The sequence below is a fragment of the Natrix helvetica genome (assembly GCF_964273705.1).
Source record: "Natrix helvetica genome assembly, chromosome: 1".
NCBI lineage: Eukaryota > Metazoa > Chordata > Lepidosauria > Squamata > Natricidae > Natrix > Natrix helvetica.
The window spans coordinates 48,194,460-48,220,609 of NC_138548.1; the positions used below are offsets into that span (position 1 = coordinate 48,194,460).

General features: G+C 39.2%; 1 protein-coding gene across 5 annotated transcripts in view; it reads left to right on the top strand.

Moving 5' to 3' along the window:
* Positions 1 to 26,150, top strand: part of FOXN3 (forkhead box N3) — a 184,692-nt gene that overhangs the window by 37,787 nt on the left and 120,755 nt on the right. For all 5 annotated transcript variants that reach the window (XM_081936931.1, XM_081936930.1, XM_081936933.1 and 2 more), the window contains exon 3: positions 24,157 to 24,293. In XM_081936931.1, the coding sequence (XP_081793057.1) occupies positions 24,157 to 24,293 (137 nt within the window). The remainder of the gene's footprint in view (positions 1 to 24,156; positions 24,294 to 26,150) is intronic.

Below are 26,150 nucleotides of genomic sequence, written 5' to 3' on the forward strand. Positions count from 1 at the left end.
TCTGAAAGCGGAGGATAAGAAGCCGGAAAAATCATTTCATAACACACATCAGGTGACAGCCTGGACCATTAAAGCGACCACCGCTGCCTCATTTTTCAATAGGGCTTCTCTTCTCTGGCTTTGCCAGATGCAACCCAGATTGTCCCCAGAGGACACCAGGCTATGCCAGGACGTTAACAAGTTAATGGCAGCAGTCAAATTTTCTGCGGACGCTACCCTCAATGTGGCCAACTTTGCATCCAGGACCTTAGCGTCCAACATTACTTTGTGTCGCCTCCTGTGGCTTTGCCATTGGCACCAGAATTGAGGTCAAAGTGGAAGTTGGCTTCTGCTCCCTTTAAGGGAGGTAACCTGTTTGGGGAGTTGCTAGAACCTATCCTAATTATGAACAAGGATAAGAGGAAGGTTTTGCTCCATACCAACAGGAGAGTAGAGCGTAGAACCCCTCCTTATTTTCGTAGGCAACCATTTCGATCCCCCAAAGCAGGCCTCAATGCTCCTTCCCTCCACCGCCCCTACTCCCAAGGAATTTATCATCCCCAGAACAGACAGTCCTTTCAGGACAAGGACAGACACATGCCACTGCCAGGTGGCCATTTTGAGGGAGATCAGAGATCAGGGCCATAGAACTGGTCCCTGTAGGGTAGGAGGGGCGGGGCTTCTACTCAATCCTGTTTCTAGTGCCAAAAATTTGGGGGTGGAGGGATAGGGAGCTATCCTATATCTGAAGAAGCTCAACATACACTTGGTGTACAAACGCTTCAAAATGCAATCCCTTCAATCCATCCTGGGATGCCTTTGGGAGGGTGACCTCTTAATATCAATAGATCTAAAGGAAGCTTACCTTCATGTCTCATTCCGGCCACCCCACAGAAGGTTCCTGAGATTCTGTTATGCAGGGCACCATTACCAATACAGAGCCCTGCCGTTCGGTCTATCATCGGCACCTAGGACCTTCACTAAATTGTTACTGCAGTTGCAGCACACCTCAGATCAAGACCCGTGAGTCCTCAATGTTACCTGTACGATGTCATCCTCATCCAATCGTCATCCCTCACGCAGGCAAGGCACAACCTCCGTCTTACAATACAAACGCTCCAGGACCACGGATTCTCCAGATACCTGGAGAAAAGCCACCTGATTCCCACCACCAGACTGCTCCACCTGGGAGCGGTGTTGGACACCATATCCTGCAAGGTTTTTTCTCTCCCAGGAATGTCTAGACAACATCAGAATCCTGGTGAACCAAGTTCAGAGTTGCAAGCAATGACAGTAGTATCACAATAGTTCTTGGGCACGTCTACATGCAAAAACCCTCCAGTGGTTCCTCCTACCGCACCAGAGAGCTGGTGCCAGCAGTTCCAGTGCGAAGATTCGCATTCCACCAAAAGTCGTTCGTTCCCTCCACTGGGGGCACTCTCCAGCCATGACAAAGGGCTGCCTGTTCAAGGAGTCTAGCCACTTGAACATTACATTGGATACCAGCCTATTCGGCTGGAGAGCCCATCTCCAGACTCAAGTAACTCAGGGACAGTGGTCCCCAGAGGAACTATTACACAACATCAATTGGCTGGAGCTGAGAGCAGCACAGGTGGCCCTTCACTCGAAGATACTCAGAGTGTACTCAAAGAGAGTATCTCTCTTCAAAATGTTAAAACAGTGGTAGTCTTGCATGACTACTTTAATGTCTGCCCTTAGTTGTTTGCTTATGTATGTGCATAAATAGACAAGTTGCTTCACTTGTGGTCTTAACAGCAGTGTTGCTTGGGCATAAATAACACATAGTACTGGAATCTATTAAGAAAGAATTGAAAATTATTTAACTAAAGGGTTTAGTCACTAATGTTTAGAGGGCCTGTTGATGTGATTTTCTTTTCTTTTTAAGATGTGAATTCCTCTAAAAAGAGTAGGAGAAGGCCAGTCAATCATATTTTATACAAAATAATGCATTACAGCTCTGCTTTTGTTTTACTAGTATCAGGAATTAATGAAATTTACTGTAACAAAATGACTGGAGGTTTTGTTAATTGTGATCTATATAGCATCTATATTGTGCTTCGAATAAGTAAATTTGTAAACTTCTTAAATTGATTTGCTTTTTTCTGAATTTTTCAGAATAATATCAGTTTTGCTTTCTCAGATAGTTTTGCTTTTAAAATAGAACACAATTCTATTTTTATGCATTTTCATGTACATTTCAAATGCATGTATAGGTGTTGGATTTTTTTGCAACGTATCAAATGTATTTAGTTTTTTTAGAACCGTTTTCCCTAATATAATATAACTTTGTGCAGGTATTCCTTGTTTATATTGCATTTATTCAGGACTCCTCAAAGTTATATCAGTGCTGAAAAAATAACTTTACGACCCATTTGTGACTTTCACAGAGTTCTTCAGTCATGTAATTGCCTTTTTAGTCAGCAGGCATTGTACTGTGTGGCCTGTGCTTTTTCTTTTTTTCTCCCTTGTAGAGTAGAGAGATTCCAGGGAGAGATAACAAGAAAGTAAGCTATTTGCTCTTGTACACCTCAAAAGCAATAATATTGTGCTGGCAACCTGGTGCTCGGAGCCAGAGGCATGTTATTCAAATAGTTTACAGCACTTCCTTGAAATCTTTTTCTCACCAATATCTCTGTTCCGAGGAGCTCAAGGTTGACTCAACCTTCCATCCTTTCAGCAAAATGAAGACCCAGATAGGCTGACTTTGTAAACCGCTTAGAGAGGGCTGTAAAGCACCATGGAGCAGTATATGTCTAAGCACTAAGTGCTATAAATATTGTCTAAAACGGGTGTCAAACTCGCGGCCTGCGGTCTGAATGCGTCATGCATTGGCGACACCCACGTCTGCTTTAGCAAAGGAAAAAAGTCGAAATATGTCACGTGACAACACTAGTTTGACACCCCTGATCTAAAATGTCATTTGTTCTCCACACGTCCTAAAAGAGATAGGATAAGAGATAAAGAGAAATAAAATTAAATAAATGAGTCAAAAGCATTATATTCATTCCTTTATTTGTTGGAAAAAAGAAACTATCCAAAGCTATATATTTATTGTGGCAAAAGTATGTGAACCGCTAGGATTATCAGTTCATTTGAAGATAAAATTAGAGTAAGGTGTTTCAGTGAGATGATAATTAGGTGTTAGTTTGCAAGGTCCTGCCTTATTTAAAGAACAGAATTCTGGGTATTCACTATCAAAGTCTAATCTTCACAACACAGGGATTGGAAGGTATGTCATGGCTCTAACAAAGGAAATTTCTGAAGACCTTAAAAAAAAACAGCTGTTGACAGTCACCAGGCTGGAAACCATTTTCAAAGAGGTTGGACTCCACTAGTCCACTGCCAGAGAGTTCATATATAAATGGTGACAATTTAGCACCAATGTTATTCTTCCCAGGAATGATTGACCAACCAAGATCACACTAAGAGCAAGGTCTTGAAGAATCTCAAGGTAGTTTATAAAGAACTAACATCTCTTGCGTTGGTGAATGCCAATGTTCATGAGATCACCATCAGGAGAACACTGAAAAAACAAAAGTGGGCATGGCAGGGCTGCAAGGAAAAAAATAATACTCCAAAAAGAACTTTGATGCCCATCTATAGTTAGTGAAAGACCACATGGATAAGCCAGAAAACTACTGAAATAATATTTTGTAGAGAGATCAGACGAAAATAGAACTTTTGGCTTGAATGAAAAGCATTACATTTGGCAAAAGGCAGACATTGCATTCCAGGATATGGTGTTGGCTGTATCTTGGTTTGGGCGGCTTTGTTGCCTCTGGAGCAGGATAGCTTGCCATTATTGATAGAACTAAGTGTTCTGAATTGTACTAGCAAATTCTACAGGGAATTGTCAAGATAACTGTCTGTGAACTGAAGCTCAAGAGAAAGTGGGTCATGCAACAGGGCAGTGACCCAAAATACACAAGTCGGATGATTAAAGAATGGTTAAAGCAGAATACAGTTAATGTTTTGCAATGGTTCTGACCGTAATCCTATAGAAATGTTATGGAAGGACCTGAAGCAGGTAGTTCATATGAAGAAGCCCATCAACTTGAGTTGAAGCTGTGTTGTAAGGAAGAATGGGCTCAAATTCCTCTAAGAGATGTACCAGACTGATTCGCAGCTATCGGAAACATTTAATTGCAGTTATTGCTGCCAAAGGTGGGGGACGTTCACTGAAAGCAAATATATGTACATTTGTCTCACAAATATATATGCAGCTTTGGATCATTCTCAAATAAATAAATGAACATATAATTTATTTATTTATCAAATTGATATAGCCTCCCATCTCCCTGTTGACAGTACGCCACACTCTGGGTGGCGTACTATAATAAATAAAACAGTCAATATAAAACCAATAAAAATCTCAAAAGTCACAATAATACAGCATAAAATAAAAATATTACTCTGGATGGAAGATAAAAATGGCCCCTTCCAACACATGTTTCTGACTCATTTATTTAATTGGCCTCTGTTTATCTAGGTTTATGTGGACTTATTTGGAGAATAGATTACATTTTAGGTTATATTCATGCAGAAATATCAAAAATTCAGAAGTGTTCACAAGCCTTTGAGTAACATTGAATGATCTTGTAGAAGATGACCAGGCTGAGCCTGTGGAAGGAGTCAAATGCATCATAAGTGACAAGTCCCTGTGCGCCCGCAAGAGATCTAAGTCCAGCCCACCTTGAATGCGTCTCTTATCTCCGACTCATTTCCGGTAAACACTAGTTGATCAGATTCTTGTAGTGAGCTGAAGTGTGCAATAAAATCTTTATACTTATTTGAACTACCTGAATCTCCTGATTTCTCCGGTGCTTGACACTTCTTCTGTGTCCAAATCAAACTTTAGAGTGGCAAAATGAAGCAATCTTCTTGGCTTTGTCATTGACCAAAATAAGTAATTGTCAGTATAAGTTTCTGGTAAAAGCTGACATACTGGCAGGTAGGCAGGATCTGTGTATCTCTGCATTTACAAAGTCTGTTGTTATCCACTAATGATCTCCACTTGAGCAATAATAAAATAAATGAGTCAGTAAGTCCCATTGATCTCAGTGGAATTTGACTTTTGAATAAATAGGCATAGTATTATAGGTACTTTAGACCACACTGCTATAATTAGCGGTACTTCTGAGTCTAGTAATATGGTATAAAATGATCATAATAATTTTAAGTAACTTCAGATTTTGGCCGAGAAAATGTGTAGTTATATCTGCTGCTTTCTATATTTCATTTTAAAATAGTGGATTGAAAATTGAGTAAATTTCTTTGGGGAAATTGGAAACATTAGAAAGTATTTTTATATGGAGTCAGAGTGTTGACCTCTTCTAGCTAAATATCGTCTACAGTATTTGTTTACTGATAATAGATCTCCAAGATTTTAGACAAGGATCTTTCTCAGTCTTAACCAAAAGATGTTGGGTCATAAAGATAAGATTGTTTCATGCAAGACAAATGCTTTGCCACATAGAAACACATGCCTTCTGAATAGAAACTATGGCATATTTAGATGAGGTATTTCTCTACTACTGGTTTTATGTGAAGAACTGGAAATTCCAGAATCTGTCCATCATGGGAGCACTCCTGATTTTATGACTGTTTTTGCAGTGGACAATTTAAGCAAACACACCAGTTTGTAAAGCAAACATGGCAGTTGTTAAGTGAATCCATTGTCCACAATAGGTGGGTTTTTTTGCCTGAAAATAACACAGGGTCTTATTTTCTTTTGACACCCCCCCCCATGTGGCCTTGGCCTTATTATTGGGGTGGGGCTCATTTTTGGAGTTGCCAGGCGGTTGCTCTCTTGTGAGTGGGCTCCCGAAGAGGGGACGGGAGGACGCGTGCACAGCCTCAGGGGCGAACAGCTGTGTTGCACTGTCACAGCAGTGCAACACAGCAGCCATGAGGTCACCATGCTCACAAGCAGCCACTCAGCAACTCCCTTCTCCAGCCGGGCAGAGCGCCACTCACCAACCCAGTGGTATCCTGAAGGCGCCAAGCCGCGGGAGCCCGGGGGGAACAGGCACTCACATGGCTTGGTGCCTTCTGGATACCGCTGGGTCAGTGAGTGGCGCTCTGCCTGGCTGGAGAGGGGGGTTGCGTAACCGCCTGTTCTGTCCCCTGCTTGCATTCCTCCCAGCCTCACCACGACCAGGGCCAGCTCTCCCTGCAGTGCCAGGGCGCTGCTGCCACCATCTCTGGACTGTGGATGGCTTCTTCTGTGGCTTCCAAACCCCAGAGGTCTGCTGCCAAGTCTTCCAGCAGCTGGCGCAGAGTGTCTTCCGGCAACCAGCCCACAACCATAGAACGCACTCCCAGAGTGGCCACTGCCAGAAGACTCTCTACCCTGGCTGCCAGAAGTCTTGGCAGCAGACTTCCAGGGTTTGGAAGCTGCAGAAGAAGCCATCATCAGTGCTGGGATGGCGGTGAGATTTATACTTGTTTCTAATTCATATCTTATTGTAAGGTAGTCCTCTTCTTACAACCACAATTGAGCTTCAAATTTCTGTTGTTGAGTGAGTTTTGCCCCATTTTACGACCTTTCTTGTTACAGTTGTTAGCAGTCTGACTGTTAAGTGAATCTTGTTTCCCCATTGACTTTGCTTATAAGAAAGCCTTAAAGGGGGAATCACACCACCTGGGACACTGCAACTGTCATAAATATGAACCGCTTGCCAAGTGTCTGAATTTTGATCATGTGGCCATGGAGATGCTGCAAAGGTTGTAAATGTGAAAAATGGTCATAATTACCTTTATTCAGTGCTACTGTAACTTTGAATGGTCACTAAATAAACTGTTGTAAGTAGATGTTACCTGTATACTCCTGTGAATTTGAAATATATTATGTGTATGAATTTCAATTGCTATTATAGTATAGTATATATAGTATAGAATCAATCATCACATACCTATGCATAAAAGTGACAAAATTCAGACCATAGAAGGTCTGATTGGAAACAAGATAGGGAAAGCTTAAAGGACATGGCTTCTGGAAATTTTCTGATACTTTTGCCAGCAATGACTATATGCTGGTTTATGTATGTACACTCAGCGCCAACTACCTGATGGCAAGGGAGGAGTCTTAGAATGGAGCAGCCGTCAATATCTTGAGCCACTCCCCAACTGCTTCTCCTTCAAGAATGCATTTGGGATATTTTTGAGAATCTTTTAATTCAGAGCCCCTCATTTGATTTGGCCCATTCTGAACCTTCAGTTTTATTTTGCTGGCTTTTTTTGGCCTCATCAAAATTCAGTCTTGTTATGTTCTGTTTTCAGAGAATTATTTTGCTGAAGATGGAGAGATATCTGGCCCCTTTGCATAATTCCTTTTCAACATTACTGAGGTTGGAAGGATTGCAAAGATTTGTTCATAATCTATGATTGGAAGGCTTCAAAACACTTGCAACGTCATTATTTTTTGGCAGAATGGGATGGAAATGGTAGGATTGGAAGACTATTTGTATGGAAACACTGTTTAATTTTGGCCAAATCTTCCAGGATTTTACATATCTCCCACTTACCTCTTTTAAGCAGAGATAATAAACTTCAGGAAAAGACACCACAACAGCTTTCAAATTGCCCTTGTTGCCTCAGGTAATGAGATGTTTATTCTGTGATGTGAGAAACGTGGTATGTTTAACTTCTCATGGGAAGAACCTCACTAGCTTTAGTGGGTGCCAAGTTAGTTTAGACGTATGGGTTAAGCTTGAACTAATTTGGGGAGAACTCAGAAGAATGACTTGATTTGACTTAATGAGGTATTATAGCTTTTGGTCCAGGTAACAAAAAGGTTGGCATAACTAGTTGAGAAGTTTGTCTCTTCATGTGAAGGCTTCCCTCATCAATGGCAGAACTTGTAATGTCAAAGTTGTGATTTGCAGTAATCTGGTAAATAATCAACAGAAGAGGGCTGGTATATTGAGAATATAACATAGATGTAGGAAGAGAACAAGTCACATTTATAACCTCACCACTTCTATTAAAAGTTGTAAATATGTAGGGCAACATTTGTAAAACTTGGTACCCATTCATCATTGATGAGTATTTAAATCTCTCATGATGAATTTGAAAGTAAGGTTTGACTGAAGAATCCATACAAGACTTATAGCCCATATTAACAATAAAACTTAAGCCCACATTAACAATGCTGAGGAATGAGTTAAACTAAAATTCAGATCAGCTCTCATCACTCTGGTGTGAACAAATACTAAAACTTGTTGGGGGCCACATTAAAGAGGCTGGGGCTGTAAAAGGGAATACATCCCAAACCAGTGTTTGCTTTGTCATCCTAAAAATGGTGTTACAACTCATTTTCTAGCTATTCACATTAGTATCATAAAGCCTGACATCAGTCAATCTTTCTCATTATTTTTACATAAAAGTTACGTTGCAGTGATATTCTCTGTTACAACCAGAGAACTGCAGCTAGCAACCCCCCCCCCCCCAATCCATTAGATCTGCGAAGTGCATTGAAATGCTTTTCAAAGCCACCTGTTTTGATTTACTACTTCTAAACAGATTCCTGCTTTGGTTGCAAATTGTTTTGATGGGATGATTGAACTGAAGATTTGTTGAATGGAAGTATTACTTTATATAACTCTAGTCCAAAGCCATGAAGTTAAACCCTGCTTTTAGCTATAGTCACACAGTTACCAGTATAGTCAAAAATATTCATTTTAGAAATTTCTCAACTCTGAAGTAGAGGAAATTCCAGAGTCCTGCAGCAGAAGCCATGAGCATAATATTTTTAAAAGTTATTTTTGACACCATCAAAATGTACCCTGTTTCCCCAAAAATAAGACCTCCCCCGATAATATGCCCAATCGGGCTTTTGAATGCATGCACTAAAATAAGCCCTCCTCAAAAATAAGCCCTCCTCAAAAAAATAGTAACTATTCTAGTTACTGCAACCAATCACAAATTATTGGGAATATTATTTTATTCTCAAGTATTCACACATTTCTTTGTGCTTGCCTTTCCTAGCTTGAACAGTCTTTTCTTCAGTAATTGTTATTTGTCCCTGCAGACCTAGACCCTGAACAAGTTGGTTTGCTTAATCTTAGATTTATTTCTGTCTTTGAGATCTGTTTGTTTTATCTTTGCCAATCTCATTTTTCCAGGTTCTTATGAACCATCCTGATTCTTATGAGCTAGAACTCTTGTACGTTAAATTTTATGTATTCTAGTGTTCATTTACTCTTCTCTATACTTAATGGCTTTTTATTTTTTTATTACGTTTATATGCTGCCCATCTCATTCTAAATCAGGTGTCCCCAACCTCCAGTCCATGGATCGTCACTGGTCCACAGCACACCTCCTTCTATCCACAGAAAAACCTCTCTCCATGAAACCAATTCCTGGTGCCCAAAAGGTTGGGAGCCGCTGTTCTAAATGCAACCCCTTTTATAGTTTGCATTCTCCATGAAGAGAGGAAACCGTGTAGCTGGGTACCTATATCTATGTTAGAAATTTTATTGCTTGAGTCTTGTCAGATTGAGTACTTTGGGGTTGGCTGATGAGCACAGCTAACACGTAGGTGCTATCACATGGGTAGAGGTAATTACACAAATGTTGATTAGTGTTAGAAGAAAACCCTCCAGTGTTTTTCTTAAGTTACAAAAGTATTTCATAACCTCTGCCGCTTTAAGATGTGTGGACTTTAACATACTAACTGAGGAGAGGCTGTGGTTAAGAAATGCTGCATTACAATATTCACCAGGCCACTAAAAAATCTTTGTGGGATTTAAATTATAAAAATTATATCTAGATTTTGAAAAGTTCATTAAGAATGGTTTGAAGGTCTGCAGAAATTTTATTGGGTACAAATTGTTTACATTTTGTTGAGTGTTAGGGTACAGTGCATTGAAGTAGTATGTCAACAACATCTGTTTTTCTTTATTGTTTCCTCAGCCGTTGAATTTATTCAGCATTAGAAAATTGTCAGAGTACTTAATTTCTGAGTTCAAATGAATACTTATTTTTTTTAATCAAAGAAATACTGTAGCAGTTGTTCTGTAATCATTATTTATAGAATACAAAGGACTAAATTCAGTTGCTTGGGAAATAGATTCAAATGAATGGGGATGCCTTAGTTCTAATTAAATGTTCTCAAATTTGCAGTTGGAGGTAAGATAGAGTTGTCACACTGCAGTGTTACATAGAGGGCTTACTTAGAACTAAGTATTATAAAGGCTGCAGATTCACTGCCCTCAGAAGAGTGAGGATCCAAACTCTGCTTTTTTATTATGTACTGCTAATTTTGCCAAACAAAATTTTATAACATTAGAAATTGATCTTAGCAATATTTTGAATTTTAAAAATTCAAAACATTGAATTAAAAATCGTTACAATACTCTAATGACTTCTTAGAAACATCCTCATATCGGTTACTAATGACTAGAACAAAGCCATCTATAACAAACAATGACATCAAATTCACATATGGATCACGACATGTCATTTGTGTCACTTGCATGATGATACTATCATACACATATCTGTATTTGCCCTTCTTGTGGACACTTGTGAAAAAGACTACAATATACAATGAGGGCCTTATGCAGTGATTAAATTATCTTAGTTCTACCCTATGCTGGAAGAGACAGGGAAAACAAGCTACTTGTTTTTATTCTAGCTAGCTCTAACTTACTTCAGTCCCATTAGCTCTAGAATACTTTACAGCTTCTGAAGGGGAGGTAGGAAATAAATTAATATACCTTCCATAAAGGATGCAATTATTTGCTAGTAGACATCATTGGTTATTCACAATCACTACATAAGAATTGAAAAGAAAATTAAAAACTTGATGTTCTCTGAAACTCCTGGGCATTGGAACCAGGTTGTTGATTCAGCAATGATCTTAAAGGTTTATTTATTTATGTTTTGCATTCCTCCTTAATTGCACTATTTATTTAAAGCAAGTACTGATATGTCAACCAGTTGTAAATCATGTTTATGGAAGAATTAAATCCATGATATTGGTAAATGTATTATATTTATTTTTTCGTATCATTTGGTTTGGTTAAAGGAAATCCAATCTTTAAGCCTAAGTGCATTTCTAAGAGATTATTGCATACGGAAACTGCAATGGAAAGTTCAGTGTGATATTTTTTTAGGTGTTAAAGAGTCTCTTTCAAGTTACATTATCAAGGAAGAGTAACTTTATACAAAACATATTTATAAATGTGGAAGTGAAATAGTCGGGAGGGGGGTAGGTTTTTCCATGAACTTATTGGCAAAGCCTTTATAGATTGTGAAGATAAGAGGTTTAGTGGAAATGTCCAACTGTAATTCAAATGAACATTATTTGATGGAAGAATAAATGTTGCAGTGATCACACAGCCATAATTTAATGTTGACTTCTGCCTTCTTAAGACATACCCTATCTCTTTGACTTTGGGGACTTTACGTATCAACAAATTTGGTGTGTATGTATTCTTATTATAGCTGCTGTCAAGACAATAAAGAAACACAAACACAAAACCTGTAACACTTAATTCCAGAAGAGAAAATAAGTTTTGCTGATTGATTCAAGTTCTGTATTTAATGTGTTCCTATCATCAGAAACTTGGCCAATATTTTCACAGCTGAATATTTGTTTCAAGGGAAAGTTGAAGTAGGTATTACCTCTGAATAATCCATCTGGCTCCTCTGCTTTGATGATTAAACATGAATTTCAATTTTGGAGACACCCAACATGAACATTTTGCATGCTCAATTTCCAGAATGTCAATCAGAAAGCTTACTATGGTTTTGCTTATCACAATGGCATGTGGGATTATTTCTGTATTATATAGCAATAGCAATAGCATTTATATATCACTTCACAGTGCTTTATAGCCCTCTCTAAGTGACAGAGTCAGCATATTGCCTCCAACAGTCTGGACTCTCATTTTACCGACCTCGGAAGGATGGAAGACTGAGTCAACCTATAGATATTTGTGTAATTCCGTAACTAAAACTAGGTTTTGTAACACATACAGGTGAAACTCGAAAAATTAGAATATCGTGCAAAAGTTCATTTATTTCAGTAATGCAATTTAAAAGGTGAAACTAATATATGAGATAGACTCATTACATGCAAAGCAAGATACTTCAAGCCGTGATTTGTCATAATTGTGATGATTATGGCTTACAGCTCATGAAAACCCCAAATCCACAATCTCAGAAAATTAGAATATTACATGCAATCAATAAAACAAGGATTGTACATAGAACAATATCGGACCTCTGAAAAGTATAAGCATGCATTATACTCAGGACTTGGTTTGGTCCCCTTTTGCAACAATTACTGCTTCAATGCGGCGTGGCATGGAAGCTATCAGCCTGTGGCACTGCTGAGGTGTTATGGAAGACCAGGATGCTTCAATAGCAGCCTTCAGCTCTTCTGCATTGTTTGGTCTCATCTCTCTCACCTTTCTCTTGGCAATGCCCCATAGATTCTCTATGGGGTTCAGGTCAGGTGAGTTTGCTGGCCAATCAAGCACAGTAATCCCATGGTCATTGAACCAGGTTTTGGGCAGGTGCCAAGTCCTGCTGGAAAATGAAGTCAGCATCCCCATAAAGCTGGTCTGTGGAAGGAAGCATGAAGTGCTCCAAAATCTCCTGGTAGACGGCTGCGTTGACCCTGGACTTAATGAAGCACAGTGGACCACCACCTGCAAATGATATGGCTCCCCAAATCAACACAGATTGTGGAAACTTCACACTGGACTTCAAACATCTTGCAGTAGCTACCTCTTCATTCTTCCGCCATACTCTGGGTCCTTGGTTTCCAAATGAGATGCAAAAGTTGCTCTCATCAGAAAAGAGGACTTTGGACCACTGAACAACAGACCAGGTCTGTTTTTCTTTAGCCCAGGTAAGACGCTTCTGACGTCGTTTGTTGTTCAGGAGCACCTTGACAAGAGGAATACAACATTTGAAGCCCATGTCCAGGATCCATCTGTGTGTGGTGGCTTTTGATGCACTGACTCCAGCCTCAGTCTATTCCTTGTGAAAGTCCCTAACCTTTTTAATGGCCTTCTCCTGACAATTCTCTCCAGGCTGTGGTCATCCCTGCTGCTTGTGCACCTTTTTCTTCCACACTTTCCCCTTCCACATAACTTTCTATTAATGTGCTTTGATACAGCACTTTGGGAACATCCAACTTCATTTGCAATTACCTTTTGAGGCTTTCCCTCCTTATGCAGGTTGTCAATGATGGTTTTTTGCACAACTGTCAGGTCAGCAGTCTTTCCCATGATTGTGATTCGTACTGAACCAGACTGACAGTCCATTTAAAGGCTCAGGAACCCTTTGCAGGTGTTATGGCTTAATTGCTGATTGGAATGGGACACTTTGAGCCTAGAATATTGCACCTTTTCACAATATTCTAATTTTCTGAGATTGTGGATTTGGGGTTTTCATGAGCTGCAAGCCATAATCATCACAATAATGACAAATCACGGCTTGAACTATCTTGCTTTGCATGTATGAACTTTTTTGCACGATATTCTAATTTTTTGAGTTTCACCTGTATATGTTACACTATACTTGGTTTACCTTGTTGTATTAATCCAGTAACTGTAGTTAGTTCAGTCTTGATTGGGCTTCTGCAAGTTTTGTTGATTTGTTTTCAAAGCTCTCTCTCTCTCCAGAAAATTTACATTAGGAATTGGTTTAGATTAGCTAAGAGAACAGTCTGATAGTTAACCAGTATACTTGGTCTTTAAATTTTGGTACGGGTGGAAATGTAGTAGTAGATAAATAGTAGTTATGTGTGATCGGTCGCAGGAAAAACACTATTACTCTGCAGGTTGGTGAGACATAGGGGCCTAATCTCTACAGCAGTAATGATGAAGTGTTAAAACTCACTTTTAATCTTTGATCTTCCATAGGCTATGCTGACATCTCAATCTGGGTCAGGGATCATCAGAATACTAACCCCCTCTTTTTTTGGCCTTGAAGAAAAGAGACAGATGGGAAAAGAGAACAAATATAGACTACAAATAAATGAACTAAAGATGGGTAAAAGCAGATTACTGCTGCAGATTTTTCACAGATGAGATTACTACTCATGCTTTGTTTTGCATTGGTTTTGACTCTGTTATTTTGGGGTTGGTTTCTTGAGGGGAGTCCTTTTCAAGGATTTAGGGAGAATTTTGCAAATTGTTTTTCTTTTGTTTCGATTAATTTTTGGGGGGGGATTTATGTTTGTATTCTTTTGTTTTCTGATTTTCTTCCTGATCTTTTAAATAATACATATTTTACACTGCTGAATTTTTGCCTATAATACATGACAGTCTTCAACATGAGATCCACTTCATTGCTTTATATGTATGAATGTAGATGTGTATATTAATAACAATAAAGTGGGTATCATGTTGAAGATAGGGATTAGATGCATAATACCACCTGAAACAGGTAAAGGATGTCCTGGAACACCTTCATGTCTCCCTGTAGAATTCTCTATTTAGAAGCTCGGCGTAGGGAGATACATTTGGGTTCTACCTTCCTGTTGCATGGTACTGAAGTATACACAGTACGCAGCTCTACAATTTGCATTCATTTTTAACAACTTGTATGCAAAACAGCTTTTTAGGTCATGAAAGTGATTTCAGCTACCGAATGGCATAAGATTTTTTAAAGCTTGGAAGTAATGCAATGAAGAGGAATGTAGTAAAAGAGATGCATTATTGATGTAAAACAGATTTTTTTTCTTTCACTAGCACCATCTGGGCATTTCACATTTGTAATATTTCTGCAAGCATATGTAAACTGGCAAGTGAAATTTAAATCAGATGCCAGATCATTACATTTGCCAATTTTAAAATTCAAAGAGCAAACAGGTGATGTAGAATGCTGTCTTAATAGAAGAACTTGATAATCTTGTGAAATACAGTCAGAGAAAATGAACTGCAACCTGAGGCTGGTCAAGGCACACACTTTCTTTAGTATCACTAAGAATCATACTATAAATCTTTTTCTCATGAATACACTTTTATATAAAACCATTATTAAAAAAAATACATGCTGAGGTTGTATTTCCCAAATTGATTGTATATGTGTTAAACGTTCTGGGTTATATTCTTTATTAATATTAATATGCCATTTCTTTCCTTGGACAACCAAAGTAGCTATACATCTGGAGGGAACCAGTTTGGGAAAGGCTGCCTGAAAGAATAACATATCCTACGCTGAATGCTTTTATTGTTGATAGAGAGGTAGGAGAGTTAAAGGATTTCATTCCTTGGCAGATGATAGTACCTGTAGTAAAAAATACCCTCATCTTTGTTATTTGAGTGACACATGTTTTCATGGGATATGCTAATTACTGAAAGTATCAATTGGTCGATAGATGTAAGGGAAACTTTCACCAGAGTCTTTTCATGGGATATGCTAATTACTGAAAGTATCAATTGGTCGATAGATGTAAGGGAAACTTTCACCAGAGTCTTTTCATGGGATATGCTAATTACTGAAAGTATCAATTGGTCGATAGATGTAAGGGAAACTTCCACCAGAGTCTTTGCATGGAATTGAAAGCTGATTTCAGATTATTAAAAGCAATGAATGAGGAGCTGTCCCTGTGTATATTTTTCTGTTAAAAATTGCAAGATCAATGATGCATTGATCCATTGTAGAACTATCCTCTGTAAATTATGCTTGGTCATCTGCCAGAAATTTTTCCAGTTTCAGCAAGTTCACCAGCAAAACAACATATACCGAATTTTTTTGGAGTATAAGATGCACCTTTTTCACCCCAAAAAAGAGGGTGAAAATCTGAATGCATCTTACATACTGAATACAACATTGTTGGCCTCCTGAACCCCCGCCCTGTGCACCCAATTTTTTGCAAAAATGGACACATAGATGGTTTAGGAGGCCTGCAAAGTGCTCCTGGGGGCTGGGGAGGGCAAAAGCAAGTGAAAAGGGACCTGTTTTTCACAAAAATGGAAATGTTTTTGCCCTCCCAAGCCCTAGGAGCACTCTGCAGGCCTTCCAAACCCTTTGCACACTCTGTTTTTTGCAAAAAAAATGGGCCTATTTTTTGCTGATTTTTGCCCTCCCTGGCCCCAGGAGCAATGTTCCCTCTAATTTTTTTTCAGTGTGAGCGGAAAAATATAGTGTTTGAGCAGCACATTTTCATGCCTGAGCACCTGAATTTTTTTCATAGATGTCACCCAAGACAACAACGAAATCAGTGTTATTTGAAACTCAATTCTACCATGTAAATATCCATTAAGTAAAGAAATCTCCCTATACAGGTAGTCCTCAATCTACGACCATAATTGAGCCCAAAGGTTCTACTGCTAAGTGAGACATTTGTTAAGTGAGTTTTGCCCCATTTTACAACCTTTCTTGCTACATACAGTTAAGTGAATCACTGCGGTTAAATCAGTAACCTGGTTGTTAAGTCACTCTGACTTTCCTACTGACTTTGCTTGGCAGAAGGTCGCAAAAGGAGACCCCAGGACACTGCAACCATCATCAATATGAGGCAGTTGCCAAAGATCCATATTTTGATCATGTGGCCATGGGGATGCTGCAATGATTGTAAGTGCGAAGAACAGCCCTAAGTCACTTTTTTCACTGCTGATGTACCTTTGGTCATTAAGTGAACTGTTGTAAGTTGAGGACTACTTGTATTCAAGTTCAATGGATGACTCTGGGAAAAGGATCAAAACTTCCCTCTATCCACATTTTCCATACTATGAATTACTTTATATGCTTTATACTTTCCCCTTTACTATCCAATAGTCTGCAGTGATATTAGCAAGTTATGAATAAATTACCAATTGATGTAGATTAGCAATTGGGGCACATAAAGAAACAAACAAAGAGGGGAGAGGAGGGAGGGGGAGGAAGGAAGGAAGGAAGGGAGACACACACACACAGAGAGAGAGACAAAAAAGGAAAGAGGAGAAAGAGAAAAAGAAAGAGGAGAGGAGGGAGGGAGGTTAAGAAAAAGAGGCAGAAGAAAGAGAGAGAAAGAGGAAAGGAAGAAGGAAGGAAGGAAAGAAAAAAAGAAAGAAAAAAGAAAGAAAAGAAGAGAGAAGAGAAGAGAAGGAATAGAGGCCAAAAAAGCAAACAAGGAAAAGTAGGAAAAACTTTCACTGGAAAACACTGTTTTTCCATCAGCGCAAAACTTTCCTAAACAAGGTTAATTGTCCGGATTTTGAGTTCCTGGTCTAGGCGGACCAAGAAGCCTCTGTTTTCTTTTTCTTTTCCAGCAATCAAATCAAATCAAATCCGCAGAGCACCAGCTCGACTCCCCCTTCCTGCGGAAAAAACCTGGAGCCCCAATGCTCTCAACGCAGAGGCTGGATTCAGACAGGTGCCCACCCGGCGTGGGTTTCCACTTGCTTGCGTGGCGAGCGCCTCCCACACACCCGCATCTCGGAAGTGGAGCCAACAGCGGGGAGCCCAGCCATGGGGGCTTAGCCGACAAACTGCGACGGAAGCATGCTCCGCACGTCCCGCGGAGAGTTTGCTGTTGCCGCTGCTCCCCCCCCCGCCTCAGTAACTTTGATCGAGGAGGGAACGGCCTCTCTGTCAATCAGCCACGCGCCGGCGGAGGGAGCCCAATCATAACCCTAGGCAGCCACATTTCTGTTGGCCAAAGGCCCGCCTTCCTCTGGGTGTGTCCAGGCACTCTAATATCCCAGCCCAGCTGACAGAAGCCTCCTAGCCGCCTGCAGCTTTAAGTCCATCATGCTAAAGATCCCTGCGCGGCAGTTGGAAACTGGTGCACTGTGTTTTGTTGCCACCTGCGCGTCCGCGCACCCGCGCAGCTTAGAGGGAACATAGCCCAGGAGTACTCTACACACCTCCTAAACCCTCTGCACGCCCTATTTTTTGCAAAATCAGGCCCATTTTCCCGAAAAACAGGCCCATTTTTTGCTCGTTTTTGCCCTCCCCGGCCCCTAGAAGCACTTTGCAGGCCTCCTAAGCACACTGCCTGCCCTGTTTTTGACAAAAAATGGTGTGTGCAGAGTGTTTGGGAGACTTGCAGAGTGCTCCTGGGAGCCAGGGAGGGCAAAAATCTTTTTTAAAAAAATTACCTCTTCAAAAACTTGATGCGTCTTATACTCCAGTGTGTCTTATAGTCCAAAAAATACAATAGCTAATTGAGTATATTCATTACTCAGATGGTAATGTAGGGGATGTGTACTATTATCTACTTTGGAAATGGAGTAGACTAATTCCAGTGGATTGGTGTTCAGAATGTGTTTTCGATATAGATAAAAAGGGAGCTCAAAGCAGAAGCCCATCAGTCAATATTTTCAATATAGCTTCTCCTAGCCCAAGGGAGCTTCTCCTAGCCCAAGGGGGAGATTTTAGGAATGGTTTGTGCTTATAAGATCTTGATATACAACTAGAGCCTCTATTGACTCTAGGGTTGATAGCAGATGCTGCCAGAATTTGCAAAATTCATAGGGGACCATTTAATCCTGTGGCTGATTTGAAAACCATGGATACCCTCTTGGCTCCCAACATAAGCTGAATGTGATAGTTACAGTCCAGGTGGAGCAATAAATGAAGATGGTCAGCCTGGCTTAAGTCCAGTTTTTGTTGTGTCTTATTAAATAAATCCTGTGATGTCAACATAGAGTTGATGATGCATAACCTCTAGGTATCCCAATATGTGAATTTTCCCTCTGTAACATTCATGACAACCATTTAATATGCAGAACTGAAGTGCCAAGAGTTTCGAAGTTCCTGGAAACTTCTTATTATGGCTTGTTATTACCTATATATCCCTCAGAGAAGGAGGAGAATAGAATAATGGGATAGTTGGAAGACCATAGAGGTCTTTTAGTCCAACTGTGCTCAAGCAGGAGACCTTATACCCAGGATGATGAACCTATGGCACGCGTGCCACAGGTGGCACGCCGAGCCATTTATCAGGGCATGCAAGGTGTTGCCCTGTCAGGTGGCCAGTGTGCATGCGCGTGCTGGCAAGCTGAATTCAGCCTTTTTAAAAGCCATTTTTCGCCCTCCCCAGGCTCCAGAGGCTTTATGGGAGCCTGGGGAGGGCGAAAACAGCCTCCCCCGATCCCTCCCACCTGGAGGCTTCAGGAGCTTCCCTGAAGCCTCCGGAGGGCAAAAAATGACTCTATGAGCAAACCGGAAGGCACTTCTGGGTTGCTTGTAGGGCCTATTTTAGCCCTCTGGAGTGTTCAGGAGCCTTCAGGAGGCTTCCCTGAAGCCTCCAGAGGACAAAAAAATGACCTTACGAGCAAACCGGAGCTGTCCTCCGGAGCCTTCAGGGAAGCGTCCTAAAGGCTCCTGAACGCTCTGGAGCGCTAAAATCGGCCTTACAAGCAACCTGGAAGTGACTTGACCCACCCTGCATTTCCCCCACCAATGGGACGTGAGCCAAAAAAAGTTCACCATCACTGCCCTATACCATTTCAGATGAATCTCTTCCTAAAATCTTCCAGTGATGGAGCACTCACAAGCTCTGAAGGCAAGTCGTTACACTTATTAAGTGTTCTGCCAGGAATTGTTCCTTATTTCTATACTCAGTCACTCCTAGGTCAGGGGTTTCAAACGCAAGGCCTGGGGGCCGAATCCGGCCCGCAGGGTGCTTAGATCATGGGGCCACCCTGGAAACAGCAAAGGACCATCTCCACAGTGCCTCTGCCAGCGAAAAGGGAACTCAGGAGTTCTGTTTTTGCTGGCAGAAGATTGCAGGAAGCCATTGCAGCCAGAAACAGAGCTTGGAAGGGCTGCACAAGGCCCACCCAGGCTCTGTTTTCGCTGGCAGAGCACTCGGGCCACCACAGGCGCCCCCGACACGGTGATGTCAAGCTGGCCACACCCACCCTGGCCACACATACCCCAGCCTCCTGAGATCAAACACAACTATGATCAGGAAATTGAGTTTGACATCTCTGTCAGACTCAGGAGTCTAGTTTCATCCATTGCTTCTTGTTCTGCCTCCAGGTGCTTTGTGGCAGCCCTTAGATATTGGAATATTGCTATCATGTTGCCCCTAGTCCTTCTTTTCATTAAACTATACATACTCAATCCTGCAGTCATTCTTCATATGTTTTAGCTCTAATCATCTTTGTTGCTGCTCTTTGCACTCTTTCTAGAATGCATCTGTTTTACATTGTAGTAACTAAAAATTGATGCAATATTCCACATGTGGTCTTACCTAGGCACTATAAAGTAGTCCTAACACAATAAATACTGGCCAAAGCAGGAGAAGAGTGCACATCACTAAATTGACCTGCTACTATTAGGGCTAAATTTGAGTGTTCCCAAAGGATTTAGCGCTGTAGTTTTTCAGGTTATCCCAGAAGATGTTGGTGAAGCAGAGCCCGGAAGGAGTTAAACATTAAAATAATGCCCATGAAATTTAGACTTTCTGGATAGATAAATTATCTAAAGGATCTTAAGTTCAATAAGAAAGTTATCTAAAATTTGTGTAGCTACAATATAACATTTTAAATTGATTAATGAATTGTTGAGACTTATATTAATGTGGCCCAAAGTATTGGGATCCTTTGACTTATTCCCAAAGAATCCCAATTTGCTCTAAAATAAATTGAAATTAACACAGGTAAATGTCATCCACCATTGTTTGTTTTATAGTCCATAGAGTAGAGATGTTGTTTTTCCTCCCTGGACATAGCTCCAAGAGAAAAATCAACCCCAGATTGAGTAGAAGAATAGTTTCAATGATTGAGCAAGAAAAAAGATCAAAAAGATCCTGGCTAATCTCCAAGATCAAGATATAACAAGTTACACTATACATTTCTATCTGGCTTAAAGTAGCTTCCATGGTGGAAGAGCCCACTTTTAATAGACATAAAAGATCCACATTGGAGATTCCTAAAAGGCATGTTGACAAAACACAGTCCTTCTGGGAGACTGATTTTTGGACAGACAAAATAAAATTAGAACTATTTAGTAAGTCACAGCGGATATATTCAAAGAAGTAAAAAAACAATGCTTTTAAAGAAAAGTATGCCATCCTTAATGTGAAACATATAGAAAGCTCCATAATGTTATGGGGTTGCTTTGTTGCCTCTGGCACTGAGTGCCTTGAATCTGTGCTAAGACACAATGAAATCAGAAGATTATCAAAGCATTCTGGAGCAAAATATAATACCTAGTTTTAGAAAGTTCTATCTCAGTTTCAGGTCTTGGGCCCTCCAGCAACATAATGACCCAAAACATAACATTTAAGAGAAGCCAACAATGTTGAAAACGAACATTGGATTGTTTTAATGTGGTCTGTTATGAATTCTGGTCTGAATCCAATAGAAAAGAGCTGAAACTCACTGTTGGGAGAAGGAATCCTCCGAATATAAGAAAAGTGGAATAATTTGCTCAAGAATGGGTCAAATTGCCAGGTGAGAAGTCTCCTTCAGAGCTGCAGAAAGCACTTGATTGTAGTTATTGCCTCAAAAGGATGGGATACAAAATATTAGGTTAGGGTTATCAATAATTATGTGTCCATGCCATTGTTTTTCGTTTACAAGAAAGCTACATAATACTGATGATTTATATCCCAACTTTTTACCTAGCAGGTATTCAATAATATTTTTCCATAATACAGGAACTATATAGTAATGATATAGGAATATATTTGTTTATGCATAATACATATACCTTTTAGCCCATTTATATGATGATATATCTTTGTATATGTGCAGTTGAGATAGTTAGAACTTACGCAATTTAATTTATCTTTGTTTCAAAGATAAAGAAGTCAGTTCTTGTCATCTCTATTTCTGAATTTCATTTTGGATTTGAGGAGACCTTAGCTGGCTTTCAGAATTGAAAACAATGGTTGGAAATTACTTTGCTGCCGTTTCCCTCCAAGCTATGCTTTTTAATTCTATGATACAGAAAAAAACTATTTTGATTTTGTTCAAAACCAGAAAATATAATAGGTATGGCGGGGGAGGGGAGATATAAAATTAGATTGTATTCACAGTTGCCAAATCATGGTTTAGTTATTAAGAACCTTTGTGTGTGTGTGTGTGCCCTTGAATCAGTTTTTGCCTCCTAATGACCATCTGAAGAAGTCCTTGCAGTTTTCTTAGCAAGATTTGATGGTTTTCATTTGCCTCCTTCCTGGGGCTGAGAGAAAGTGGCTCGCCCAAAATCTTTAGGCTTCATGCCTAAAGTTGGACTAGCACTCACAATCACCCAGTTTATAGCCTGATGCCTTGACCACTACGTCAAACTGAATCTCATTATGAACATATTATATTTGCTTTAGTCAGGTCTCACTGTGTCTTTTAAACAGCAATAGTTATCATGAACGGGAACCCTGGTGCCTGATGGAATGCATATTCTATATTTTCACATCCATATCCTAACATTATATTTAGAATCATAGTTTTAGTACTGTTTTGTGCTTATGTACAAAAAATGACTACCCAGATGCAGGCCTTACAGTTTACCACCCTGAGTTTCTAGTTCAATATAAGTGACTATATAAATTAAATAAATAAATTACAAAATTAATATCTCTCTGGGGTATGCATAGAAATATATCCAAAATCAATCAATTTGAAAACAAGAATCTTTAGTTAATATAATAATATCCTAATTATGAAATAGATAGAAACATTAGAAATGTTCCAGCTGATGCATTTATTGATCTTATTATATATAATATATTTTATTATTCATTTTAATAATTATTATTTTTTAATTTTTGTGTGTGTGTATAGTCTAAGCTGTCATAGGAATATCTAAATTAGAAGAGCAGCATCAATAATTTAAAAATAAATGTAAAATTCTTATATTTGTGGTTTGCTTACTTTTAACATTGTACACCAATGTTTTGTTCAGCAAATCATGGTTATTAAAATCACAGATTAGCATTAACTCTAAGTGCAGCCAATTAATCAAGTTTAATATGAAAATGTATGCTTTATGTCAGTGGTTCTCAACCTAATAGTTTGCAGAGTTAAGTCTTGGTGGTCCGTGGTTACAAAGGATATTTAAAGAGGGTCTGTGGTGAAGAAAAGGTTGACAACCATTGCACTCTGTACTTTTTCTTGAATTATTATATAATATTGTAACAGTGCTATTTGTACATTGCAGTGATGTAAGCTCTAGTCCAGATGGAATCCAACAAACTGATGTTTTAAAAGCAGCTGACATAATGAGGGGAAAGGAAAGAGTTGTCATGTTAAAAGGATCATCAATAAGTAACAAGTTTGTTTGTGCTTATGCAATATTGTCCCCATTCTCATATCAATGGGTACCAATTCTAGGATAAACCATATGTATGTATGTATACAGAGATATATACAGACCTACAGATCTGGTCCTGAAATATAAGATGTCTTGACCGCTCAGTATACCAATGCAACACAGCTAAAATTCTCTGAACTGGAAAGTAATCTTTGCAAAAACATTAATATTGCAGGCCACCCAGACTGATAATATTCTTAAATATGTTTATCTACCCGTTTGTTTAGATTATTACTTTTTGAAGCTATGATACTAATCAGACAGTGCAGAAAATTGATAAGGTTTATGGTAAAGAATGGCATTAATGCCTTTTGGCTGTACAATCATAACTACTTTATTTCATAGATGGTTGAGTGTTCAAAATCACTGTCTCCAATTTTCTTCTATAATATTCATAATAGGAGTTTGATATGAGGCGCTTATTCATCATCTGTCTGACTGTGATCCCCCCCCCCCAGCTAAATAATTTGTGGGAAAAGAGAATTTTCTCCGAAATTAGGGAACCAGTTTGATGTAGCAATTAAGGTGCTAGCCTAGAAACCAGGAGATTATGAGTTCTAGTCCCACTTTAGGCATGCAAAACGCCTGGTGACTGTGCCAGCCACCATCTCTCAACCTAATACACTTTGGGTGGTTTTTGTTGTGGGGAAAATAGGAGGAAGAAGGAGTATTGGCATGTTTGCCACTTTAAGTTGTATATCTTTTTAAAAAGAGAGGATAAAAATCTAAACAAGAATAGCTATTACTATTTTTAAATATCAAATAGCCTTAGTATCTTCTAAACATTAGCAATGAAGTGCAGCAGAATTTTCTCTGAAATTTATGTCAAAGAATCAGAACTGCTTTCCTTTATATCAGGAAGAAATATTCTCGGTGTTCTGAGAAATGTGAAAAATATATTATTTTAAAATTATGATATTTTTTTATCATTCTCTGCAGAGTATTGGGAAGGGGTCTTTGTGGTGTATAGACCCAGAATATAGACAAAATCTTATCCAGGCTTTGAAAAAGACACCCTATCACCCATATTCCCATGTGTTCAGCACACCTCCAGCATCTCCTCAGGCATATCAAAGGTAAGAAAACTTGAACATATCTTTATATGAGCATGGCAAAGTCTGTAAATCAGCTGTGTACTGACTTCAGGTTTGCAAATCAATTCATCTGTTCAAATATGTTAAATCTAGAAGGAATGTATACATGTATTTTTTAAATAAGTAAAATATAACTAATGTATGATAAGTGGCTGAAGTAAGAATGAGCAACCTTGCATCCAATGAATGGCATGTAATGCTCAGACTGATAATTTATTTCCTCTTTAGTGTCCAGATCCAGATCCATTTTTAAAAACATTTAGCGGTTACCTTACTATATAAGCTTTAGATTGTATTTAAAAGAATAAAATAGACACTGGCCTCACAATTCTAAGATACCTCCATACAAAAAGTAGGGTGGGGGGGACTAGGAAAATACTGCCCTGCTGTCCCAAAAGTGCTTTTTCAAAAAACTGGACTTTGTTTTTCCTTGAAGAGAATGCAAAATGTTTTCAAGGAAAAACAAATCTAGTTGCCTTAAAAAAAGCCATGGGACAACCATGACCTGGATGACTGAGAATCTCCCTGCTTATGACAACCTCTGAGACACAAATATTTAAAAAAAAAATGTTGGGGCTTGCAGTCATATCAAATGTTGTTCCCACCAATTTATTTTCAAAGTAAGGCTTATTCAGCATTTTTCTTTTGAGTGTATCCAACTACCTGATTACATTGAGTGGTCCTCTCAAAACTATGTGATAATCAACAAAAACTAGAGCCTGCGAATCCCTGTCATGAATGGTTACACTAATTATTAAAAAAGGTTGTTTTAAAGGTCTGTTGCCAGACCATAGGCATTCTTACAGCCCTAGTTTGTACTATAGAATTTCTTACCAGTTTTGATGAAAGTCACATGTCCGCTGCAATTAATTACTCTATGTTGCACTGCTTCTGCAATTATTACCAAAAATCTTGGTCCTCTGTACTTGTGTTAGAAGCTGTGAAGTATAAGATTCCAGATTTTCATGTTATGCTTTCATGAGTAGAAGATTGCTGCCGAATCTTTCTTTCTAATGCTATGTTTGGAAGATTGCCTCATGTAAACTTTGGCTTCCAGGTGATGAAAGTATGTGTTTTGTTTTTTTAAACTGCTGCTGTTGTGGTTACCTGCTCTGCAAAGCAAATGTGAGCGATTATGTTAGTTGCCATAGTGCTTTTCTGTTTGGTAAAAGGGTCAGTCAGGTCTGGTAACTTTAAAATGGCAGGAAATAAAAAACCTTCACGGATGAGTTTGCCTTTTTGTCCTACTGCAGTGAAAAAAGGTACGGCAGATGTAAAACCTGCCACATTTCAAATCTGCTTGAAAATATATGATTTGTTACAGGAAGTTTGGAATCCATAATTGCTGCAGCACTTAGCATGATGTTAGATAGCTATAAATAATAAATGTTTTGTGAAATCTGTATAAAATAGAGCCATGGCATCATTTTTGGCTTAAGTGCAGACATTGGTTACACAAATGATTGTCTGATAGCAATTTTTAAATGCTTACTAAGTTTGAGATTTGGGAGTGCAGTCACACCCTTCAGTTAAAATACTCCTTTAAGAAGTGGCAACTTGCAATGTAATTTCATTCTTGTAACTCTAATAAAGTGCCTGAGCATCTCTGCTGAGCCGTGCGTTCCATCACATGGCCCAAACAATCAATCTTCAGGCAGAGATTGGGAAGAACAGCTGGGCTTTTGCAGGCAACGGCTTGCTAGGCGATTAGCGTGATGGTAACCATAGTAACTAGAAGGCCTCCATAGCAACGCATAGCTGAGACAGGTGCAGTTACATCACAAGGCTGTTTGTTGCCTGGCAAAAGGACAGGCCATTAGTACTAAGACATGCACTGTT